Source organism: Eretmochelys imbricata, chromosome 3 (assembly GCF_965152235.1).
Source record: "Eretmochelys imbricata isolate rEreImb1 chromosome 3, rEreImb1.hap1, whole genome shotgun sequence".
Lineage (NCBI taxonomy): Eukaryota > Metazoa > Chordata > Testudines > Cheloniidae > Eretmochelys > Eretmochelys imbricata.
Window position 1 is genome coordinate 61,238,604 of NC_135574.1, and position 21,032 is coordinate 61,259,635.

At 42.7% G+C, this 21,032-nt stretch overlaps 1 protein-coding gene across 1 annotated transcript in view; it reads left to right on the forward strand.

Moving 5' to 3' along the window:
• Window positions 1-20,453, forward strand: part of MEI4 (meiotic double-stranded break formation protein 4) — a 124,885-nt gene extending 104,432 nt beyond the window's left edge. Inside the window, exon 5 of the mRNA XM_077812128.1 lies at window positions 20,202-20,453. Within this exon, the coding sequence (XP_077668254.1) occupies window positions 20,202-20,453 (252 nt within the window). The remainder of the gene's footprint in view (window positions 1-20,201) is intronic.
• The last annotated feature ends 579 nt before the right edge of the window (window positions 20,454-21,032 follow it).

Below are 21,032 nucleotides of genomic sequence, written 5' to 3' on the forward strand. Positions count from 1 at the left end.
TTATTTAAATTTATGAGATAAGATTGAAACATGATTTACTTGTGAAAAAAATAATCTAGTGCCGAGCACTTATCATTAGCTACTCCTCATTCACATATTTCTATCACCAGGTCCAAAATGTTGATTGTGCACCAAATTTTTAGGCTTAAATAAGTAATTTATTTATTGGTACTAGCATAGCACTTGGGGCCCCAGTGATAAACTAGGACCCCATTGTGCTAGGCACTGTATAAACAAAAAGATGGTCCCTGCCCCAAAAGGCTTATAATCTAATTTATACTGATAAATATAGACAGAGAAGTACAGGTAAACAATGAAACAAACAATATTCGTTCTAGGGGTTCTGGAACAATTTTTATAGTGGGGGTGCTGAGAACCATTGAACCAAACTGTAAACCCTCTATATAATGGAAACCACTTCAAGCCAGGAGGTGTGGCAACGCCCCTAGTTCCAGCACCTATGATTCATCCGCCTCAGAGGCAGTGCTCTTTTTTCCCATCTTACAAAGGCTCCATCTAGCAGCAAGCTGTGTTGTTCAATAATTTGAAAACAAGGTAAATTAATTAGCGGTCGATTGTGTATAAATCCTTCCTGCTTCCCTCTTAGCTAAGTCTGCTATTTTACCTGCACCTTCTGAAAAAGAAGTGTTTGCAGTTCCTGGCTGATCATATCTTTCCTCTTCCCAGTACTGCCTTTAGGGGAAAATAGTGTTATGCCAAAAGAAACTGCTAAAGATTCCAGACAGTAACTGCACTCAATGAGTCAATAATTGTGTGGAGTTAAAGCAATTTTTTCCACACACGTGGACTTTTCTGAGGTTCGTTTGTATGCAAAGCAGTGCACAAAAAGTAGGCAAATGCCCAGGTACAACTTTCCAGGATACATGATCTTAATGACCAGCCTTGCCGTTGAGGTTTCCCAGGTTCAAAGTGGAAGGGTTTAGGGAGGAAAAGAGGCATGAGGTAAGCAGAGAGACAGGTTCCAGACAGCTGCTTCTGGGACAGGACAGAGATACCTTATCTGAAGTTTCCACAAGAGGGAGTCTCCTGTATGCCATTTGTTATCACCCTTATTCACAGAAACAGGACGTGTGAACATTTTGTAAAAAAACAAAATTCCTGACTCTGTGTCACCTATTTGGGCTCCAAATGAGAAACTTATGTATAAGGTCCCAAATTCTGCTGTCATCATTAACTTTAATGGGACAACAATAAGAAAATGAGGCAGCTTCCAAGAGAGGACAACGAAGAGAGACAGACAAAAGGTGACCTACTCACACAGACAGTTCTGCAATAATATAAGGAACATTTGGTATACTGTTGCCAAATACTGGCGATACTGGCAAGCTTTGTCTGGCACAGTTCTTGTTCCAGACTATCAGAATTCCTTTCTGTGCTGGTGTGGTTCTGCATGGATTTCTGTTCTCCTGCAGGTGAAATAAGTTGCACTTCAGGAGTCTGTGAACATGACTATGAGAGGCCATAAAACCCCTGAAAATACCCTAAAATAGCATTCTGTACATAGTCTTGACATTTTTTATCTCAGATCCTTACTGGGTTAAAAGTCGGTGCCATAAATTACTGGGAATTTCCCTTTTCCAGTATTATAAAGTTCAATTTTCTAATCCTATAGGAGCCCAAGATAACACTTTTTGTATTCATAATATTTTAATATATGGAAAAAGCTATACTAGGACTCAGTCTTGCACATTATGGTTTCTGCTGGAATATTTTTTGGTGGGGGGAGGGGAGGGAACTCCACATTTGAGAGGAAAATGAAATATTCATCTAACAGATAAACATATACATTTTTAAAAGATTCTTTGCTTGAAGTTGCTCACTGAGTCAGAGTATTGGAATGAGTGCCAGGGCAATGGATCAATGGGCTGAGATGGTCAAAAGTGCATGATCAATCTATTGCATGAATCTGCACTGTTTCACATGATTAAAACATCTACGCATGCCTGTGTGCATGTGTATGTATGTATATTACATGTGCATTCTGTATCTGTGTGTATAATGTTGTTTCCCCTTTTGACCCAAGTGGCTAGTTATACAAAGCTCTATGGGTTGTTTCCACTAGGAGAATAAACCAATGATAGAGCCAAGTATTTTCTTTAATGCAGTGCTGTTTATTTACATAGTTTATACATAAAGTCCTGTTTCAGAGTAACAGCCGTGTTAGTCTGTACTCGCAAAAAGAAAAGGAGTACTTGTGGCACCTTAGAGACTAACCAATTTATTTGAGCATAAGCTTTCGTGAGCTACAGCTCACTTCATCGGATGCATACTGTGGAAAGTGTAGAAGATCTTTTTATATACACACAAAGCATGAAAAAATACCTCCTCCCACCCCACTCTCCTGCTGCTAATAGCTTATCTAAAGTGATCACTCTTCTTACAATAAGAAAAGGAGTACTTGTGGCACCTTAGACACTAACCAATTTATTTGAGCAGAGCTGTAGCTCACGAAAGCTTATGCTCAAATAAATTGGTTAGTCTCTAAGGTGCCACAAGTACTCCTTTTCTTTTTGCGAATACAGACTAACACGGCTGTTACTCTGAAACCTCCTTACAATTACTTTGTTATCCTTACAATGTGTATGATAATCAAGTTGGACCATTTCCAGCACAGGTTTCCAGGTTTTCTCACCCCCCCCGCCACACACACACACAAACCCACTCTCCTGCTGGTAATAGCTTATCTAAAGTGACCACTCTTCTTATGATATGTGTATGATAATCAAGGTGGGCCATTTCCAGCACAAATCCAGGGTTTAATAAGAATGTCGGGGGGGGGGGGGTAGGAAAAAACAAGGGGAAATAGGTTACCTTGAATAATGACTTAGCCACTCCCAGTCTCTATTCAAGCCTAAGTTAATTGTATTCAATTTGTAAATGAATTCCAATTCAAGAGTTTCTCGCTGGAGTCTGGATTTGAAGTTTTTTTGTTGTAATATCACAACTTTCATGTCTGTAATCGCGTGACCAGAGAGATTGAAGTGTTCTCCAACTGGTTTATGAATGTTATAATTCTTGACATCTGATTTGTGTCCATTTATTCTTTTACATAGAGACTGTCCAGTTTGACCAATGTACATGGCAGAGGGGCATTGCTGGCACATGATGGCATATATCACATTGGTGGATGTGCAGGTGAACGAGCCTCTGATAGTGTGGCTGATGTTATTAGGCCCTGTGATGGTGTCCCCTGAATAGATATGTGGGCACAGTTGGCAATGGGCTTTGTTGCAAGGATAGGTTGCTGGGTTAGTGGTTCTGTTGTGTGATATGTGGTTGCTGGTGAGTATTTGCTTCAGGTTGGGGGGCTGTCTGTAGGCAAGGACTGGCCCGTCTCCCAAGATTTGTGAGAGTGTTGGGTCAGCCTTCAGGATCGGTTGTAGATCCTTAATAATGCGTTGGAGGGGTTTTAGTTGGGGGCTGAAGGTGACGGCTAGTGGCGTTCTGTTATTTTCTTTGTTAGGCCTGTCCTGTAGTAGGAGACTTCTGGGAACTCTTCTGGCTCTATCAATCTGTTTCTTCACTTCCGCAGGTGGGTATTGTAGTTGTAAGAATGCTTGATAGAGCTCTTGTAGGTGTTTGTCTCTATCTGAGGGGTTGGAGCAAATGCGGTTGTATCGCAGAGCTTGGCTGTAGACGATGGATCGTGTGGTGTGGTCAGGGTGAGAGCTGGAGGCATGTAGGTAGGAATAGCGGTCAGTAGGTTTCCGGTATAGGGTGGTGTTTACGTGACCATCGTTTATTAGCACTGTAGTGTCCAGGAAGTGGATCTCTTGTGTGGACTGGACCAGGCTGAGGTTGATGGTGGGATGGAAATTGTTGAAATCATGGTGGAATTCCTCAAGGGCTTCTTTTCCATGGGTCCAGATGATGAAGATGTCATCAATATAGCGCAAGTAGAGTAGGGGCGTTAGGAGACGAGAGCTGAGGAAGCGTTGTTCTAAGTCAGCCATAAAAATGTTGGCATACTGTGGGGCCATAGAATCATAGAATATCAGGGTTGGAAGGGACCTCAGGAGCTCATCTAGTCCAACCCCCTGCTCAAAGCAGGACCAATCCCCAATTAAATCATCCCAGCCAGGGCTTTGTCAAGCCTGACCTTAAAAACTTCTAAGGAAGGAGATTCTACCACCTCCCTAGGTAACGCATTCCAGTGTTTCACCACCCTCCTAGTGAAAAAGTTTTTCCTAACAGCCAACCTAAACCTCCCCCACTGCAACTTGAGACCATTACTCCTTGTCCTGACCTCTTCTACCACTGAGAATAGTCTAGAACCATCCTCTCTGGAACCACCTCTCAGGTAGTTGAAAGCAGCTGTCAAATCCCCCCTCATTCTTCTCTTCTGCAGACTAAACAGTCCCAGTTCCCTCAGCCTCTCCTCATAAGTCATGTGTTCCAGACCCCTAATCATTTTTGTTGCCCTTCACTGGACTCTCTCCAATTTATCCACATCCTTCTTGTAGTGTGGGGCCCAAAACTGGACACAGTACTCCAGATGGGGCCTCACCAATGTCGAATAGAGCGGGACGATCACGTCCCTTGATCTGCTCGCTATGCCCCTACTTATACATCCCAAAATGCCATTGGCCTTCTTGGCAACAAGAGCACACTGCTGACTCATATCCAGCTTCTCGTCCATTGTCACCCCTAGGTCCTTTTCCGCAGAACTGCTGCCTACCCATTCGACCCTAGTCTGTAGCGGTGCATTGGGTTCTTCCGTCCTAAGTGCAGGACCCTGCACTTATCCTTCTTGAACCTCATCAGATTTGTTTTGGCCCAATCCTCCAATTTGTCTAGGTCCCTCTGTATCCTATCCCTGCCCTCCAGCGTATCTACCACTCCTCCTAGTTTAGTATCATCCGCAAATTTGCTGAGAGTGCAATCCACACCATCCTCCAGATCATTTATGAAGATATTGAACAAAACCAGCCCCAGGCCCGACCCCTGGGGCACTCCACTTGACACCGTCTGCCAACTAGACATGGAGCCATTGATCACTACCCATTGAGCCCGACAATCTAGCCAACTTTCTACCCACCTTATAGTGCATTCATCCAGCCCGTACTTCTTTAACTTGCTGACAAGGATACTGTGGGAGACCATGTCAAAAGCTTTTCTAAAGTCAAGAAACAATAAATCCACTGCTTTCCCTTCATCCACAGAACCAGTAATCTCATCATAGAAGGCAATTAGATTAGTCAGGCATGGGTATGCCTGGGTACCATGCAGGTACCCATAGCAGTGCCGCTGATCTGAAGGTATGCATTGTCCCCAAATGTAAAATAGTTATGGGTAAGGACAAAGTCACAAAGTTCAGCCACCAGGTTAGCTGTGACATTATCAGGGATAGTGTTCTTGATGGCTTGTAGTCCATCTTTGTGTAGAATGTTGGTGTAGAGGGCTTCTACATCCATAGTGGCCAGGATGGTGTTATCAGGAAGATCACCGATGGATTGTAGTTTCCTCAGGAAGTCAGTGGTGTCTTGAAGGTAGCTGGGAGTGCTGGTAGCGTAGGGCCTGAGGAGGGAGTCTAGATAGCCAGACAATCCTGCTGTCAGGTGCCAATGCCTGAGATGATGGGGCGCCCAGGATTTCTAGGTTTATGGATCTTGGGTAGTAGATAGAATATCCCAGGTCGGGGTTCCAGGGGTGTGTCTGTGCGGATTTGATCTTGTGCTTTTTCAGGGAGTTTCTTGAGCAAATGCTGTAGTTTCTTTTGGTAACTCTCAGTGGGATCAGAGGGTAATGGCAGAGCCAGAAGAGTTCCCAGAAGTCTCCTACTACAGGACAGGCCTAACAAAGAAAATAACAGAACGCCACTAGCCATCACCTTCAGCCCCCAACTAAAACACCTCCAACGCATTATCAAGGATCTACAACCTATCCTGAAGGCTGACCCAACACTCTCAAAAATCTTGGGAGACGGGCCAGTCCTTGCCTACAGACAGCCCCCCAACCTGAAGCAAATACTCACCAGCAACCACATATCACACAACAGAACCACTAACCCAGCAACCTATCCTTGCAACAAAGCCCGTTGCCAACTGTGCCCACATATCTATTCAGGGGACACCATCACAGGGCCTAATAACATCAGCCACACTATCAGAGGCTCGTTCACCTGCACATCCACCAATGTGATATATGCCATCATGTGCCAGCAATGCCCCTCTGCCATGTACATTGGTCAAACTGGACAGTCTCTATGTAAAAGAATAAATGGACACAAATCAGATGTCAAGAATTATAACATTCATAAACCAGTCGGAGAACACTTCAATCTCTCTGGTCACGCGATTACAGACATGAAAGTTGTGATATTACAACAAAAAAACTTCAAATCCAGACTCCAGCGAGAAACTCTTGAATTGGAATTCATTTACAAATTGGATACAATTAACTTAGGCTTGAATAGAGACTGGGAGTGGCTAAGTCATTATTCAAGGTAACCTATTTCCCCTTGTTTTTTCCTACCCCCCCTCCCAGACGTTCCTGTTAAACCCTGGATTTGTGCTGGAAATGGCCCACCTTGATTATCATACACATTGTAAGGAGAGTGGTCACTTTAGATAAGCTATTACCAGCAGGAGAGTGGGTTTGTGTGTGGTGGGGGGGGGGTGAGAAAACCTGGATTTGTGCTGGAAATGGCCCAACTTGATTATCATACACATTGTAAGGAGAGTGATCACTTTAGATAAGCTATTAGCAGCAGGAGAGTGGGGTGGGAGAAGGTATCTTTTCATGCTTTGTGTGTATATAAAAAGATCTTCTACACTTTCCACAGTATGCATCCGATGAAGTGAGCTGTAGCTCACGAAAGCTTATGCTCAAATAAATTGGTTAGTCTCTAAGGTGCCACAAGTACTCCTTTTCTTTTTACATAAAGTCCTGTTTCCTTGAACACAATAAGAGTCGAATAGCAGGATACAGTTCATGTGCTTGCTCTTCCCAATGTGCCTTTCCAGCCAGCTCCCTGTACCCCAAAAGCTTTCCCTGGGGGCCACATTACCAACGCTTCTGTTACTGTCTGCTTGACTTTCTGGCCAATTCTGTCTCCCTTCTGTCACATATGCCCAGACAAAAACAGTTCCAACAATCAAAGCCCTAGCCCCTGTGTTTGAAACCCCTTGGGCCACCTGGTTCAGCTTCTACTCAAGCTTTTCCATATGCCGATGTTTTGGGGGCTGCTGCTTTAGTTTCAGCCACTACTTTACAGTTACCCTGAATGAAAGGTGGCAATTGTGCCCAACCCATAACAACAAAGGTAGGACCCAATTTACATATATATAATGAAAAACATTTACAGGGATGTTGTAATTAGCCCATACCAATAATTACATGGGGTAATACTGTGAAATAACCTTACAATTATGATGAAGATATTTTAGCGTGTGTAGTCTCAGGTTAGATGAAACTGAGATTAAGGTTTTTTTCATATTTTTCCTGTTATGGTGTCACTACAGGACAGAGATAAGGTAGTTTAGGTGTCTTAACTGTGTATTTCCATACCTTAATATGTTTGAATTTTGTTTACGTAAAAGTAAATTAGTTTCAGTTCAGAGGAAGCTAAGCAGTCAGAGGGTGACTGTCACGGTGAGGCAACTCACCCCTGCAGTGCCTCCTGCCGGTTGTCCAGGGAATTAGCATTCCAGCCTTGCCGCTGGCCCCCGTGTCCCTCTCGGGCCCCCCGTGTCCCTCTCGGACCCCAGTGCCCCTTTTACCCAGGGTGCTGCCCCCTGACAGTACTCCACAGATCTGGGTCTTCCCCCCACTCCCCTAGGGAACCCCCACCCTCTATCCCCACCTCGCATCAGTCTTTGGCTACTGCTAGTCACCATCTAGCTCCTGCTCCCTGGAGCGGATTGCAGTATAATCGCCATTCATCATCGGCAAGGAGGTTCTGGACTTGCGGCTTCTGCCTACCCTTGGGCTGCCCTCTGCAACCCCAGTACCCTTTTCCTAGGCCTTCATCAAAGCGTGCAGCCTGGGGGGTTTCTCAAGCCGGTCTTCCCAGCTCCTCTGGCCTTTTCCCAGCCCAGCCCAGCCCAGCCCTGCTCTGCTCTGCTTTGCTTTGCTTTGCTTTGCTTTAGGTACCCTGCTCAGCTCCCAGCAGTCAGGTCCCTCCCTCTGAACATCTAGAGAGAGACGCTGTGTGCTCCTGGCCCACTGCCCTCTTATAAGGGCCAGCTGTGCCATGATTAAGCCAGCTGCGGCCTGATTGGGACGTGGCCCCCAGCTGAGGCTGCTTCTCCCAATCAGCCCCGCTTTTCCTTCCCTACCACAGCCCTCTCCCCAGGCTGTTTTAAGCCTTTGAAGGCAGGAGCAGGTGACCACCCTGCTACAGTGACACACACAGTATGGTCCAGAATGAAAAAGTGGTTGGAAGCCAGGAAACAAAGAATTAAGAAGTCAATTTTCATCGTGGTGAAAGGTTAACAACAATATGGCATCCAGTATTTAATATATTTATTAAAGACCTAGAAAAGGAGGTGAGTAGTGAGGTGGAAAAGTTAGCAGATGATTCAAAGTTATTAAGGATAGTGAAGACCAAGAAGGATTGTAAGGAACTTCAGAGGGATTTAACCAATCACAGAGAAAGGGCAACTGATTGCGTTTATCAAAACTGAACTAAATTGGCTAAGAAATACACATTGTAGAGAAAAAATAATCTTTTTGTGCACCTTACAGGTTCCTGAATTAACCATGGGGCTCATTAAAGGGACCTGAGCAACACTGTATACAGCTCAGTGAAGACCTCAGCTCCATATGCAGCAGCAGCAGTGGAAAAAAAGCAAATGAGATGTTAGTCTGTATAAGGAATGGGATGGAGAATAATGAAAATATACCATTATACAAATCATGGTGCAGCCTCATCTGGAATTCTGGTGTGAAAAACTGGTCACCTCATCTGAAAAATATATTATAGAATTAGAGGGTGTTCAGAGTAGACCATCATGAATGATTTGAAGCCTGAAAAACACTCATATAAAGAGAAATAGGAAACGACGGGGATTGTTTAATTTAGAAGGGAGACAAAAAAGACGGGACACAATAAAACTGTATAAAATAACGAATTTTATAGAGAAGGTAGATTAGGAGCTTCTATTCATTCTGCTCATAACACAGTACATGGGGATATTCAGTGACGTTAGAGTGGCAAATTCAAAATTTTAAAGGTAATATTTTTTCATACAACATGTAGTTGGATTGTTGGAGTCTTGTCACAGGATGTTATTGAGATCAGGAATGTAGCAAGATTTAGGAAGGGCTTGGATACGTCTATGGATATGATGAATATTCAGTGTTGTTAATAGTTAATCCCCTTTTGGAAAATATATTAAACCTTACGCTTTAGGGTTTAAACCAAGCTCTAATAAATAGGGGTTAGGATGAGACTCATTGCTGGAGGCAGATTATTCCATATCTGCATACTGCAGGGTTTTTACATCTTCTGTCTGAAGCATCTGGCACTGGGCACTGTCCAGAACACTACACTGATCCAGTGCAGTGCTTCCTATGAAGTTCCTGGGCCAAATAATCTATCCAGGAAAACATTTGATACACATCCAGTCTCTGTTATACTACTGAATCATTACTTACATGCAAATTTCTTGTAGAAAAAAGGTGTTGATTGTTACCTCTTAACGTCTCAATGTCCCTATTGAAAAGTTAGCTGCGTGGATGAACTGACCCTGTCCATAGCCTGTGTAGTCATTACATGAATACAGGGTTCCTGTTAGTGTGCATCACAGAGAATGCACAGGAGTCTGACAGAGATTTCCCTGTTTCTAGAATACTGCTAAGCAAACCATGATTACTTGTTCTGAAACACAGTTTGCTACTACTTGTGCCATGGTACCCGCTCCTTACCCCAGTCCACGCTGCTCTGTAGAATGGGTACAGGGCTAAGCCACAGCAGAGGCATGTACATACATACCCACACCCCTTATGCATGCTAACTTTCACACAGAAGACTGTCCTTCAGAAATATGCTTCAGATGTGAACATAGGGAATTCTGGCACAAGAATGCACATGCATCCATGTACAGTTGAAAGTGTAGACACACCCTAAAGGTTTATGTCCCCTCCTTTGCCACCCAGTTATCCAAAACTTTATACAATGTAGACTTGCTAAAATATATTGTCCCAGGTCACTTTGTATCTTCTAGTACAATTTTGGAAAAGGCTTATCTGTGAGCCCTCAAGCACTAGTAATTTGAGTGGGTGGGGGGAATACTTTTTTATCAAAACGAGTGAAAGTGTTTGCTTGGATGTGGAGGAAAATTTCGGGGCGGGGGGGGGGGGAATTACTCAGGGATTCCAGGTCAAGAAATTTAATCACCACTGAATGCAGGTGCTAGATTCATTTATACTGGATGTCAGGATTCTGGCTGTCGGATGGAGTATAACTGTACATCAGTGAAATTCTAATTTAATATTTTAGGTATTTTGCCATGCTCTGTGACTTCATTTTATATTACGTAACATTCTAATTTCCTCCTTCCGTGATCTCTTGCTTTTGTAGTATTTAAAAAAAAAGTGATTGAAGTTGTATTTAACATTTTTTGCCACACTGTATTTATTTCAGAGTGATTTCTTGCATTTTAAACGTTCTCCTTTTGCAGTTTCTGAATTCTCGATAGTGTTCTTTGTATGTTTTATGGCTATCATTTATCATAAAAAGGAACCTGTGGTCTCGGTGCTACAAAGGTTCCTATCAACTGCCATACCAAGAAGACCACAACATTCAGTCACACCACAGTGATAACTTCTCCCTCGCCCATTTTGCTGTGGGGAGCAATGTGGGGATGTTTGGCCAATTCATCAAGTTTTGAAAAAGCCAGTCAATGAGGTGAGAAATTTAAATTGGAAGAGGATGATTACAATAAGAGGTATATTTTCTGGAAGTGGCCAAATTACATTTTTAATTATGGTTCCTGGATGGGAGCAGCAAGCAAGGTTAGGGCCATAAACCACTGTTTAATTACAGAAGAACTTGTACTGCCATCAGTAGGAGTTTTCACAAAGAACATGAAAAAACTGTTATCCTCTTTTAGGTCACAATTTTCATAAAATTGGAACCTAAAGTTATAAGATCCTAAATCCACATATACACACTTTCCCGGTGTTTCAAAAATGATGAGTGACCAATAGTTCTTCGAGTGCTGTTCCTGTGGGTGCTCCACTACCGGTGACGGTGCGTCCCGGCACCGTTGATCGGAGATCTTCGGTAGCAGTGCTTGGTCGGGACGCACGTGCTCAGGTGATATCTCGCGTCATCGTTCGGGTCTGCCTGAGCACGCGCGTCCCCAACCCCCCTCAGTTCCTTCTTAACCATCCTCGGCTGAAGACGAGACTTGGGGCAGTGCTTATCTCTTCCCTCGTTACTGTAGGAAATAAGTAAAGAAAAATAGAAATAGTTAGCTAGCCATTTCCCAGGTCTCCCTTTCCTTTAGTTTTGAGGGACAATATAGCATGTATGTTTTACATTAACAGGCAGGGAGGAGCACGATCTCACTCCCTATGCACGATCTCACTCCCTGTGCGGATGAAGAAGCCGACTATGGAATTGGTGCATACAACATCACATAGAAATCACCACTTCTGACCTGCCTGGGTGTCACAACACTACCGCTGTCACTCAGCAGACACTTCTCCGAGGAACATGAATGGGAATTACATCCGATGATACATCGACAGGTCTTCTCCCACTGGGGTACTCCATTGATAGACCTATTTGCCACACCTGAAAACCGTAAATGCCACCTGTTTTGCTACAGAGCGGGACTCGGAAATGCATCTCTAGGGGATGTGTTCCTCATTCCTTGGAACAACTCCCTCATGTATGCTTTTCCACCAATTCCACTGATACACAGGGTTCTACGCAAGATCACAGAGGACAAGGCCCGGGTCATACTTATTGCCCCAGCTTGTCCCAGACAGACAGACATGGTATCCTTACCTGCTGTGCATGTCCATCTGTCCTCTCTGGACTCTCCCCGACAGACCAGATCTCCTCTCCCAGAATTGCTGTCAGCTTCTTCATCCGCAGCTCCGGAAACTCCATTTGATGACGTGGTTCCTTCATGGTTTCAATCCCACGAATTAGCTTGCTCAGAACAGGTCCAACATGTCCTCCTGCACAGTAGAAGGGACTCCACTCGTAAGACTTACCTGCAAAAGTGGAAACGCTTCTCCATCTGGTGCTTCCACAGACACCTGACACCACAGACTACAACCCTCCCTGACATCTTAGACTATCTTTTCGAACTAAAACAGGACGGGCTTTCACTCAGTTCTGTCAGAGTACACCTCATGGCCCTTACCACTTTCCATGATGCTCTGGACGGCTATTGACTTTTCGCCCACCCAACCATGAAACTCATCCTCACAGGCCTGCAAAATCTCTACCCTGAGATTCATTCACCAGTAGCCTCCTGGAGTCTCAACCTAGTTCTCTGCACTCTTATGAAACCCCCTTTGGAACCCCTGGCCACCTCATCCCTGCCGCACATGTCCACAACAGTGACTTTCTTGGTTGCCATAACGTCATCAAGAAGGGTTGGTGAAATAAGCGCCCTGATGGCCTACCGTCCCTACACCATTTTCTCAAAAGACAAGGTTACTATGCGACCCCACCCCAAATTCCTTTCCAAGGTGGTGTCAACCTTCCACCTTCAAGCAGCCAATACACTTACGTGTATTCCATCCTGAGCCTCACTCAACTCCACGGGAAATGGCATTACATACCCTCGACGTCCAATGGGCTCTTGCATTCTATCTTGACAGAACTAAACCATTTCGTAAATCCCCTAGATTATTTGTTTCTACTACCGAGAGATCAAAGGGTGAGGCTGTCTCTAAGCAAAGACTCTCCAAGTGGATCTCTGACGGCGTCAGATCCTGCTACTGGACCCAGAATGTTCAACCACCAGAGAGTGTTAGGAGTCATTCTACTAGAGTAATGTCAATATCCATTGCCTTCCTCTACAACGTACATGTTATAGACATATGCAGAGCGGCCAAGTGGACATCTGACCACACATTTGCCAAACATTATGCTATCACACGGGATACCACGGCAGACACCACAGTCGGCCATATGGTACTGTCTACCGTTGTTCCTCACGCAACCCCAGAATCCCACCAACCATCATGCGTACTGCTTCACATTCACTTGAAGTTAAGCACCCACAGGGACAGCACTCAAAGAAGACAAGAAAGTTACTCACCTTGCAGTACCTGAGGTTCTTCGAGATGTTTCCCCCTGTGGGTGCTCCACCACCCACCCTCCTCTCCTCTACTTTGGAGTACTAATCAGACAACTCTACGGTAGAGAAGGAACTGAGGGCGGTGCGGGACGCATGTGCTCAGGCAGACCCTAACGACGCCATGAGACAGCAGCTGAGCACGTGCATCCCAACCAGTCACTGCTACCGAAGATCTCCAATCAACGGCGCCGGGACGCACCATTACTGGGAGTGGAGCACCCACGGGGGACACATCTCGAAGAACCTCAGTTACTGCAAGGTGAGTAACTTTCTCTTCTCATTGAAGTATTATTTCACACCATTTATCTGTGCCATTATGAAATTTGGTGCTGACATTTTTGGTGCTACAGCCCAAACAGTCAGAAATTAGAGGTTGAGGTCTGCTTGTATGCATATGAACATCTGGATAGCCAGAGATCCAAACCATTTTTTCCACCCTTACTAAACATATTTCTATACTTTCTCATGTATAAAGTTGGTTTCCTACTGGCTATTGTTTTAGCTAGAAGAATCAGCTAGCTAGGAACTTCATTCATCTAACTACCATAATTATGGTCTTTTCAGGACAAGATAGTACTGAAAAAAACAATGGGTTTTGCTACTAAGCAGGATGCTGTCTTTTCATTTTCTTTTATTGTTTCTTTTTGTTCCTGACAGCCTAATACCAAATGGAAAGGCAACTCCACATGCTGGTCATAAGAAGGGTTTAAAATTTTACTTTAATAAACCCAGTGCCTAAGGATTTCAGATACTCTAATATATAATGATCCTAAGAAGGCCCTCAATGAATTGTAAACTGCAATTTGCATATAGAGATAATTGTATATCAGATACAGTTGTCGTGCTTGTAACAAATCACCACCTTGGTATATGACCGCATTCAACAAAGATGACTTCCCTCGCTATTTAGTAATGGCAAAGAATTTGGATTTTTTCATTTAAGAATCTGTTTTGATTACGAATTTATCTTTCTGCTTTTACTTTCTAGTAGTGTCATCCCAGCTGGTGATTGTCATATAGGAGAGAGGAAATGTTTCTTTCTTGTAATTTTGGTTTCCCATAATAGAGACATCCGCCAGTTTGGATTAAGCAACTGCATAAAAATAAACAATCAAAACCTTTGCTTTATTAATTAAACTAAATAGGAATTATTTTGCAGAAGCTCAATGGCTTGCATTATGGTGGAGGCCAGTCTAGATGATCACAATGGTTCCTTCTGGCCTTAGACTCTACAAATCTGTAAAGAATCCTCATTTTATAGTTGTTAGAAGTTTTAATTGGTTAGGTTTGGGCAGGTTTCTGAGTATGTGCCATTAACAGTAATAGTTTATTAAACAAATTTGGACTGTTTCTCCTGAGGGTTTGTAGCGTGCAATAGGGAGAGACTAGCCAGCTTACCTGTCTCCTTAGGTGGGCCAAATCTGGTATGATCTCCAGGTTGGTGGCTAACTCTTTTATGAGAAACCACAAAAGTTTTCTCTGTCACTCTTTTAGGTTGTGATCCTTCAATACTTGTCTTGCAACTGACTGCAGTAAGAGCAGGATTGGATTCATCATCCTCAGAAACAGAATTCAATTGTATGATAAACTGCCTATAAATCTGTATATAATTATTCATTTGTATTTAATTAGTGATGGCCTCGGGTTAATATGTTTGCCAACATGATACAATAACAAACATGTAATTGTACAATAAAATTGATATTTCCATTATAGCTCATTAAAATTGTTATATGTTTTGTAATGTAATAGAAAATGCAATTACTAAAACATTACCATATTATGTATATTATGGGCTGAGTTTTCAAAAGTGAAAATTGATTTGTGGAGACTTCATTTTTGATACGCCTAAAAGGGGTCTGCTTTTCAAAGCGCAGGTACACCCAACATTTTCTGATAATTGGGTCCATTTAAGTTGGACACTCAAATAGAGCCACCTAAAGTTATTAGTCACTCTTGAAAATTGTACAAAATATCTCAAGAATATCAGTGTTTTCTGCTCTAGAATTTCAGTACATTTACAAATGAACATATTTTTACAATATATTGTTAAGGATGTTTTTGGAAACACCTCCAGGATTAAAACATGAATGGAAACTATCCGACCACATATGATGAATATGAATAGCAGGTAGCTGTTCTCTTTTCCACAGCAGAGGAAAAGAGTTGTAAATAATATTCGGAGTGAAGAAAACCTTACTATGAGAGTGGTCCCTCAAGAAAGACAGCATTCTGTGGATATAGGTCACAAGATTTTACATACTGCACTTCATGTCTATATTGTCATGCTCTTTTACACAAGCATCTTGTATAAAATTCAAGGAAATGGCATCTTGAAGAGACTTGACTCCATATATGTTTGTTGTATTGCATACAACCTAGATCATGCTAAAGAAAGAAATACAAAAACTCCTTTAAAATAGATGGAATCACCTTCCATTTTGTTACATCTGTGAACCCCTCTACTCCAGTATTCTGTTTAGGTGATTAGATGTGTTCCAACATCATAGTATCTGAGTGCCCCACAAACATTAATGAATTTATCCTGAGAACACTCCTATGACAATGGGAAGTATTCTCTCCATTTTACCAATGGGGAACTGTGGCATTGAGACATTAAGGGTAGGATTTTCTAAAAACTCAAAGGTTTCAGAGTGGGTAGCTGTGTTAGTCTGTATCAGCAAAAACAACGAGGAGTCCTTGTAGCACCTTAGAGACTAACAAAGTTATTTGGTTGTAAGCTTTCATGGGCTAAAACCCACTTCATCAGATGCATGGAGTGGAAAATACAGTAGGCAAGTATAAATACACAGCACATGAAAAGATGGGAGTTGCCTTACCAAGTGGAGGGTCAGTGCTAACGAGCCAATTCAATTAAGGTGGAAGTGGGCTATTCTCAACAGTTGACAAGAAGGGGTGAATACCAAGGGAGGGGGGAAAAATCACTTTTGTAGTGCTAATGAGGCCAATGTAATCAACCTGGCCCATTTCAAACAGTTGACGAAAAGGTCTGAGTTTCAGCAGGAGGAAATTTAATTTTGTAGTGACCCAGCCACTCCCAGTCTTTATTCAGGCCTAATTTGATGGTGTCCAGTTTGCAAATTAATTCCAGTTCTGTAGTTTCTAGTTGGAGTCTATCTTTGAAGTTTTTTTGTTGAAGAATTGCCACTTTTAAGTCTGTTATTGAGTGTCCGGGGAGACTGAAGTGCTCTCCTACTGGTTTTTGAATGTTCTAATTCTTGATATCTGATTTGTGTCCATTTATTCATTTGTGTAGAGACTGTCCAGTTTGGCCAATGTACATGGCAGAGGGGCATTGCTGCCACATGATAGATGTGCAGGTGAATGAGCCGCTGATGGTGTGGCTGATGTGGTTGGGTCCTATGATGGTGTCCCTTGAATAGATATGCGGATAGAGTTGGCAACGGGGTTTGTTGCAAGGATTTGTTCCTGGGTTAGTGTTTTTGTTGTGTGGTGTGTAGTTGCTGGTGAGTATTTGCTTCAAGTTGCGGGGCTCTCTGTAAGGGAGGACTGGCCTGTCTCCCAAGGTCTATGAGAGTGAGGGATCGTCTTTCAGGATAGGTTGTAGATCCTTGATGATGTGCTGGAGAGGTTTTAGTTGGGGCTGGAAGTGATGACTAGTGGCGTTCTGTTACTTTCTTTGTTGGGCCTGTTCTGTAGTAGGTGACTTCTGGGTACCCTTCTGGCTCTGTCAATCTGTTTCTTCACTTCACCAGGTGGGTATTGTAGTTTTAAGAATGCTATTAGAGATCTTGTAGGTGTTTGTCTCTGTCTGAGGGATTGGCTGTAGACCATGGATCATGTGATGTGGTCTGGAGGAAAGTTGGAGGCATGTAGGTAAGTATAGCAGTCAGTAGGTTTCCAGTATAGGGTGGTGTTTATGTGACCATCGCTTACTTGCACTGTAGTGTCCAGGAAGTGGATCTCTTGTGTGGACTCGTCCAGGCTGAGATTGATGGTGGGGTGGAAATTGTTGAAATCCTGGTGGAATTCCTCAAGCGCCTCCTTCCCATGGGTCCAGATGATGAAGATGTCATCAATGTAGCATAAGTAGAGTAAGGGCGTGTAACAGTGGTGAGACTCACCCCTGTGGTACCTCCTGCTGGTCGTCTCGGGAATTAGCTCTCCAGCTCTGGATCGTCCTCTTCAGGCCTATGTCTCACTACTGCTGGGACCCCATGTCCCTCCTGGACCCCAGTGCCCTTTTCCACTGGGTTTCTGCCCCTTGCAGTACCCCTGCAGTCTTGGTGGGTCTCCCCTCCCCGGGAAACCCCACTGCCCCCCATCCCCACCTTGCCTCAGTCTTGGCTACTGCCAGTCATCTAGCCCCCGTTCACTGATGCGGACTGCAGTATAATTGCCACTCATCACCGGCAAGGAGGGCTTGGACCTGCGGTCTCTGCGTACCCTTGGGCTGCCCCCTGAAACCCTAGCACCTGTTTGGCCTAACGCTAGGTCTTCAGCCTGCCGGGTTCCAGGTCAGAGCTCCCCAGCTCCTCTGGCTTTCCCCCACCCCTGCTCCACCTCAGGTACCTTGGTACGCTCCCCAGCAGCCAGGTCCCTCCCTCTCCAAAGGCTAGAGAGAGAGTGTCTGTCTGCTCCTAGCCCGCTGCCCTCTTACAAGGGCCAGCTGGGGCCTGATTGGGGCGTGGCCACAGTTGAGGCTGCTTCCTCAATCAGCCTGGGAGCTGCTTGCCCCCAGCCACAACGCTCTCCTGTTAGGAGACAAGAGCCGAGGAAGCATTGTTCTAAGTCAGCCATAAAAATGTTGGTATACTGTGGGGCAATGCAGGTACCCATAGCAGTCCCACTGACTTGAAGGTATAAATTGTCAAAGTGATTTTGGAGTACTAATCCAATTGAAAGCAATGGTACTGGTGCCCCTTACTCACTTAGATGCTTTTGAAAATTCCATCCTAAGTAACTTGGCTAAGGTCACACAGAAAATATTTGGAATAACGAGTTGAACACAGACCTCCAAAGTACCTTAACTACACATTCATTTTCCTTAGTTCATCATTCTGTAACATTTCTTTTCATTTGTCTTGGGGTGGGGGGAGGGGGATGACCACACTTGTAATAAATCACAGGTCATTTTTTTAAAATTATACAACCAATTAAATCTGTGTCCCCATTCCCCTCACTAAATCAATGACTGTGATATCCCAAATCCACAGCAGGAAAACTCCATGATTTCACGCTTGTGGAGTTTCCAAGGTATCAGCAAACAGAGAAGGTCAAAGTTTTTCTCACCAATCCTGCAGATGTCCCATGGAGAGCTTTGGTACTAGAAGAAAAACAGTGAACAATATATTCAAGATATAGTCCTGACTATGCAACTCCCAGGACAATAACTGGGAGTTATGGTTGAGAATGTATTATCCTTTTATAACACTAATATAATGTTATATTAGAGTGGGGTGGGAGGGAGAAACTAAATGCGAGAAACTGAGGGAATTTGAACTTAAGATTCCTGCACAAACTTGGGTAAGGTTCCAACACAAACCTTGACTGTAACTCCATGTACCCACCTATCCTTTGTGCCTCAGGTTTATCTTGTATAGTTTCACATTCTGTGATGTTTCAATCCTTTTGTTTTCCCCTTTATGCCCTTGGCTTTTTAATCTTGCCGGGTCTGAAGAAGCAGTGTTGAGCTTCGTAGATTCCAAGGGTCAGAAAGGATCATAGAGATCATATAGTATGATCTCCTTTATAACACCAGCCATAGAACTGCCCCAAAATAATTCCTAGAACATATCTCTTAAACAAATATAAAATCTTAATTTAAAAAGTGTCTGTGATGGAGAATCCACCACAGCCCTTGGTAAGTTGTTCTAATGGTTAATTACACTTCCTGTTAAAAATTTGTGCCTTATTTCCAATCTGAATGTGTCTATCTTCAACTTCCAGCCAAAGGATCATGTTATACTTTTCTTTGGTAAACTGAAGAGCCCATTATTCAATATTTGTTCCCCATATAGGTACCTGTAGCCTGTAATAATGTCACCCTTTAGTCTTTCTTTTGTTAAGCTATTTTAATTAAAGATGACACTACCACTGCATACTCCATGAAAAGTGTGTATGTAGACGTTGAATAATAAGTGAGAGAAAGTCAAAGGCTTTTGGAGGAGGATGGACAGTTGGTATAACAAATTTCAGGGTTCAGTCTGAGAGGAACCATTCTATTTAAGGCCATTTCTGCCCTCAAGATAGATTCTGAATAGCTTAGTGATCAGTGGTATCAAATGCCAGCTAGAGGTCCAGGAGAACGAGTGTTAATGTCTCAATGGACATCAAGAAATAATCCATCATAACAACTGGTGGTGTCTTTCCATGTCCAATCTTGTAGCCTGAGAGAGATTCAGTAGCCTTCAAGACTGGTTTTTCCATGGAAAAACCAATTGTGCATTATTATGTCTAATTCCTTGGTGCTAAATTACCTCATTTCTCATGTAAAACTAGGAGTGCTTAACACTATGTTATTTGGTATCTGAGGGTTTAAGGAAAGATTTATTCAGTTTATAATGTATTTGTTTTAAAAAGCTGATCTGAAGGTACCACTGCATTGATTTTGATTGGTACATCCATGTATCATAGTATGTCATGGTCTTTCTGTGGCTAAGTGGAAAAATAAGCTTTCTCAAACTGTTTACCATGGAAAATGGTAAGCTTTGGATTTTAAAATATATTTAATTGCTTGGAGGGTGGCATGTATAATAAAAAGGCTATTTTTTGTGGGGAAATGTAACTAATTGTAGGTTTATCCTCAATTATATCAAAATAAACATTGCTAAAAATTTTAACAACATTCTCTGGAGTATCTTCTGTGTTGATGGACTGTAAAAGCATTTTCAGTTTATGCTTATGCACTTCTTTCTTTATTTCTAGATCGAGGCCAAGTATAATATTACCCAATATGAGAATATTTTTTCTCTCTGCATGATTTTGGAACAGCTTCTTCAGAAGGGGACAGGAGAAGGTAACATTTCAAGCTCAGACTATGATGGAGAAGAAAAAAGCAAATTTCTGCAGAACCTTGATCAAATTATTCTCCATCTTGCTGATGAATTCCCATTGTTTTCTGTTTATATGTGGAGACTGGGTGCTCTTTTGAACTCATCTCAAATGCAAATTGTTTAAAACAGCCAGGTTTCTTTTTAGCAGTATATTCATTACAGCTGTGGAAAAACCAGAGCATGAAAATGGTCACTATTGAAAGACTTTCAATGATTATACTAAACAACAATATCTAAGATAATGTGGTTGTTTTTCCATTCTTCATATAGAAAAGAGTGATATCTTGAATGCCCCTGTGTGTAGTAACTGTGGGTAAATGTTGGGTTTTATTATGGAAACTCCTGTGTATTACATTGTCTACATGAATGGAATTTGAGCAGCAAAGTCCTTTTATGTGATATTTAGAATAAGTAAGTAAAATGAACTTTTAGATTAAGTCCAAGATTTAAAAAAATTTAATGCTCCAGTTAGGCTCATGAATCCATATTTAGGCACATAAATAAGTGGCATGACTTTCAAAAGCGCTGCTCATCCAGCAGTTTCTGTATGTTTCAGTAGGAGCTATTGAATACTCAGCACTTTTGACAATCAGATCATTTATTTAGGTGCCTAAATATGGACTCACAAGCCTAACTGTAGGCATCCATGTTTTTATTTTATTACTGTTTTAAATCTTGGCCAATATGTTAAGGTTAAATTGTG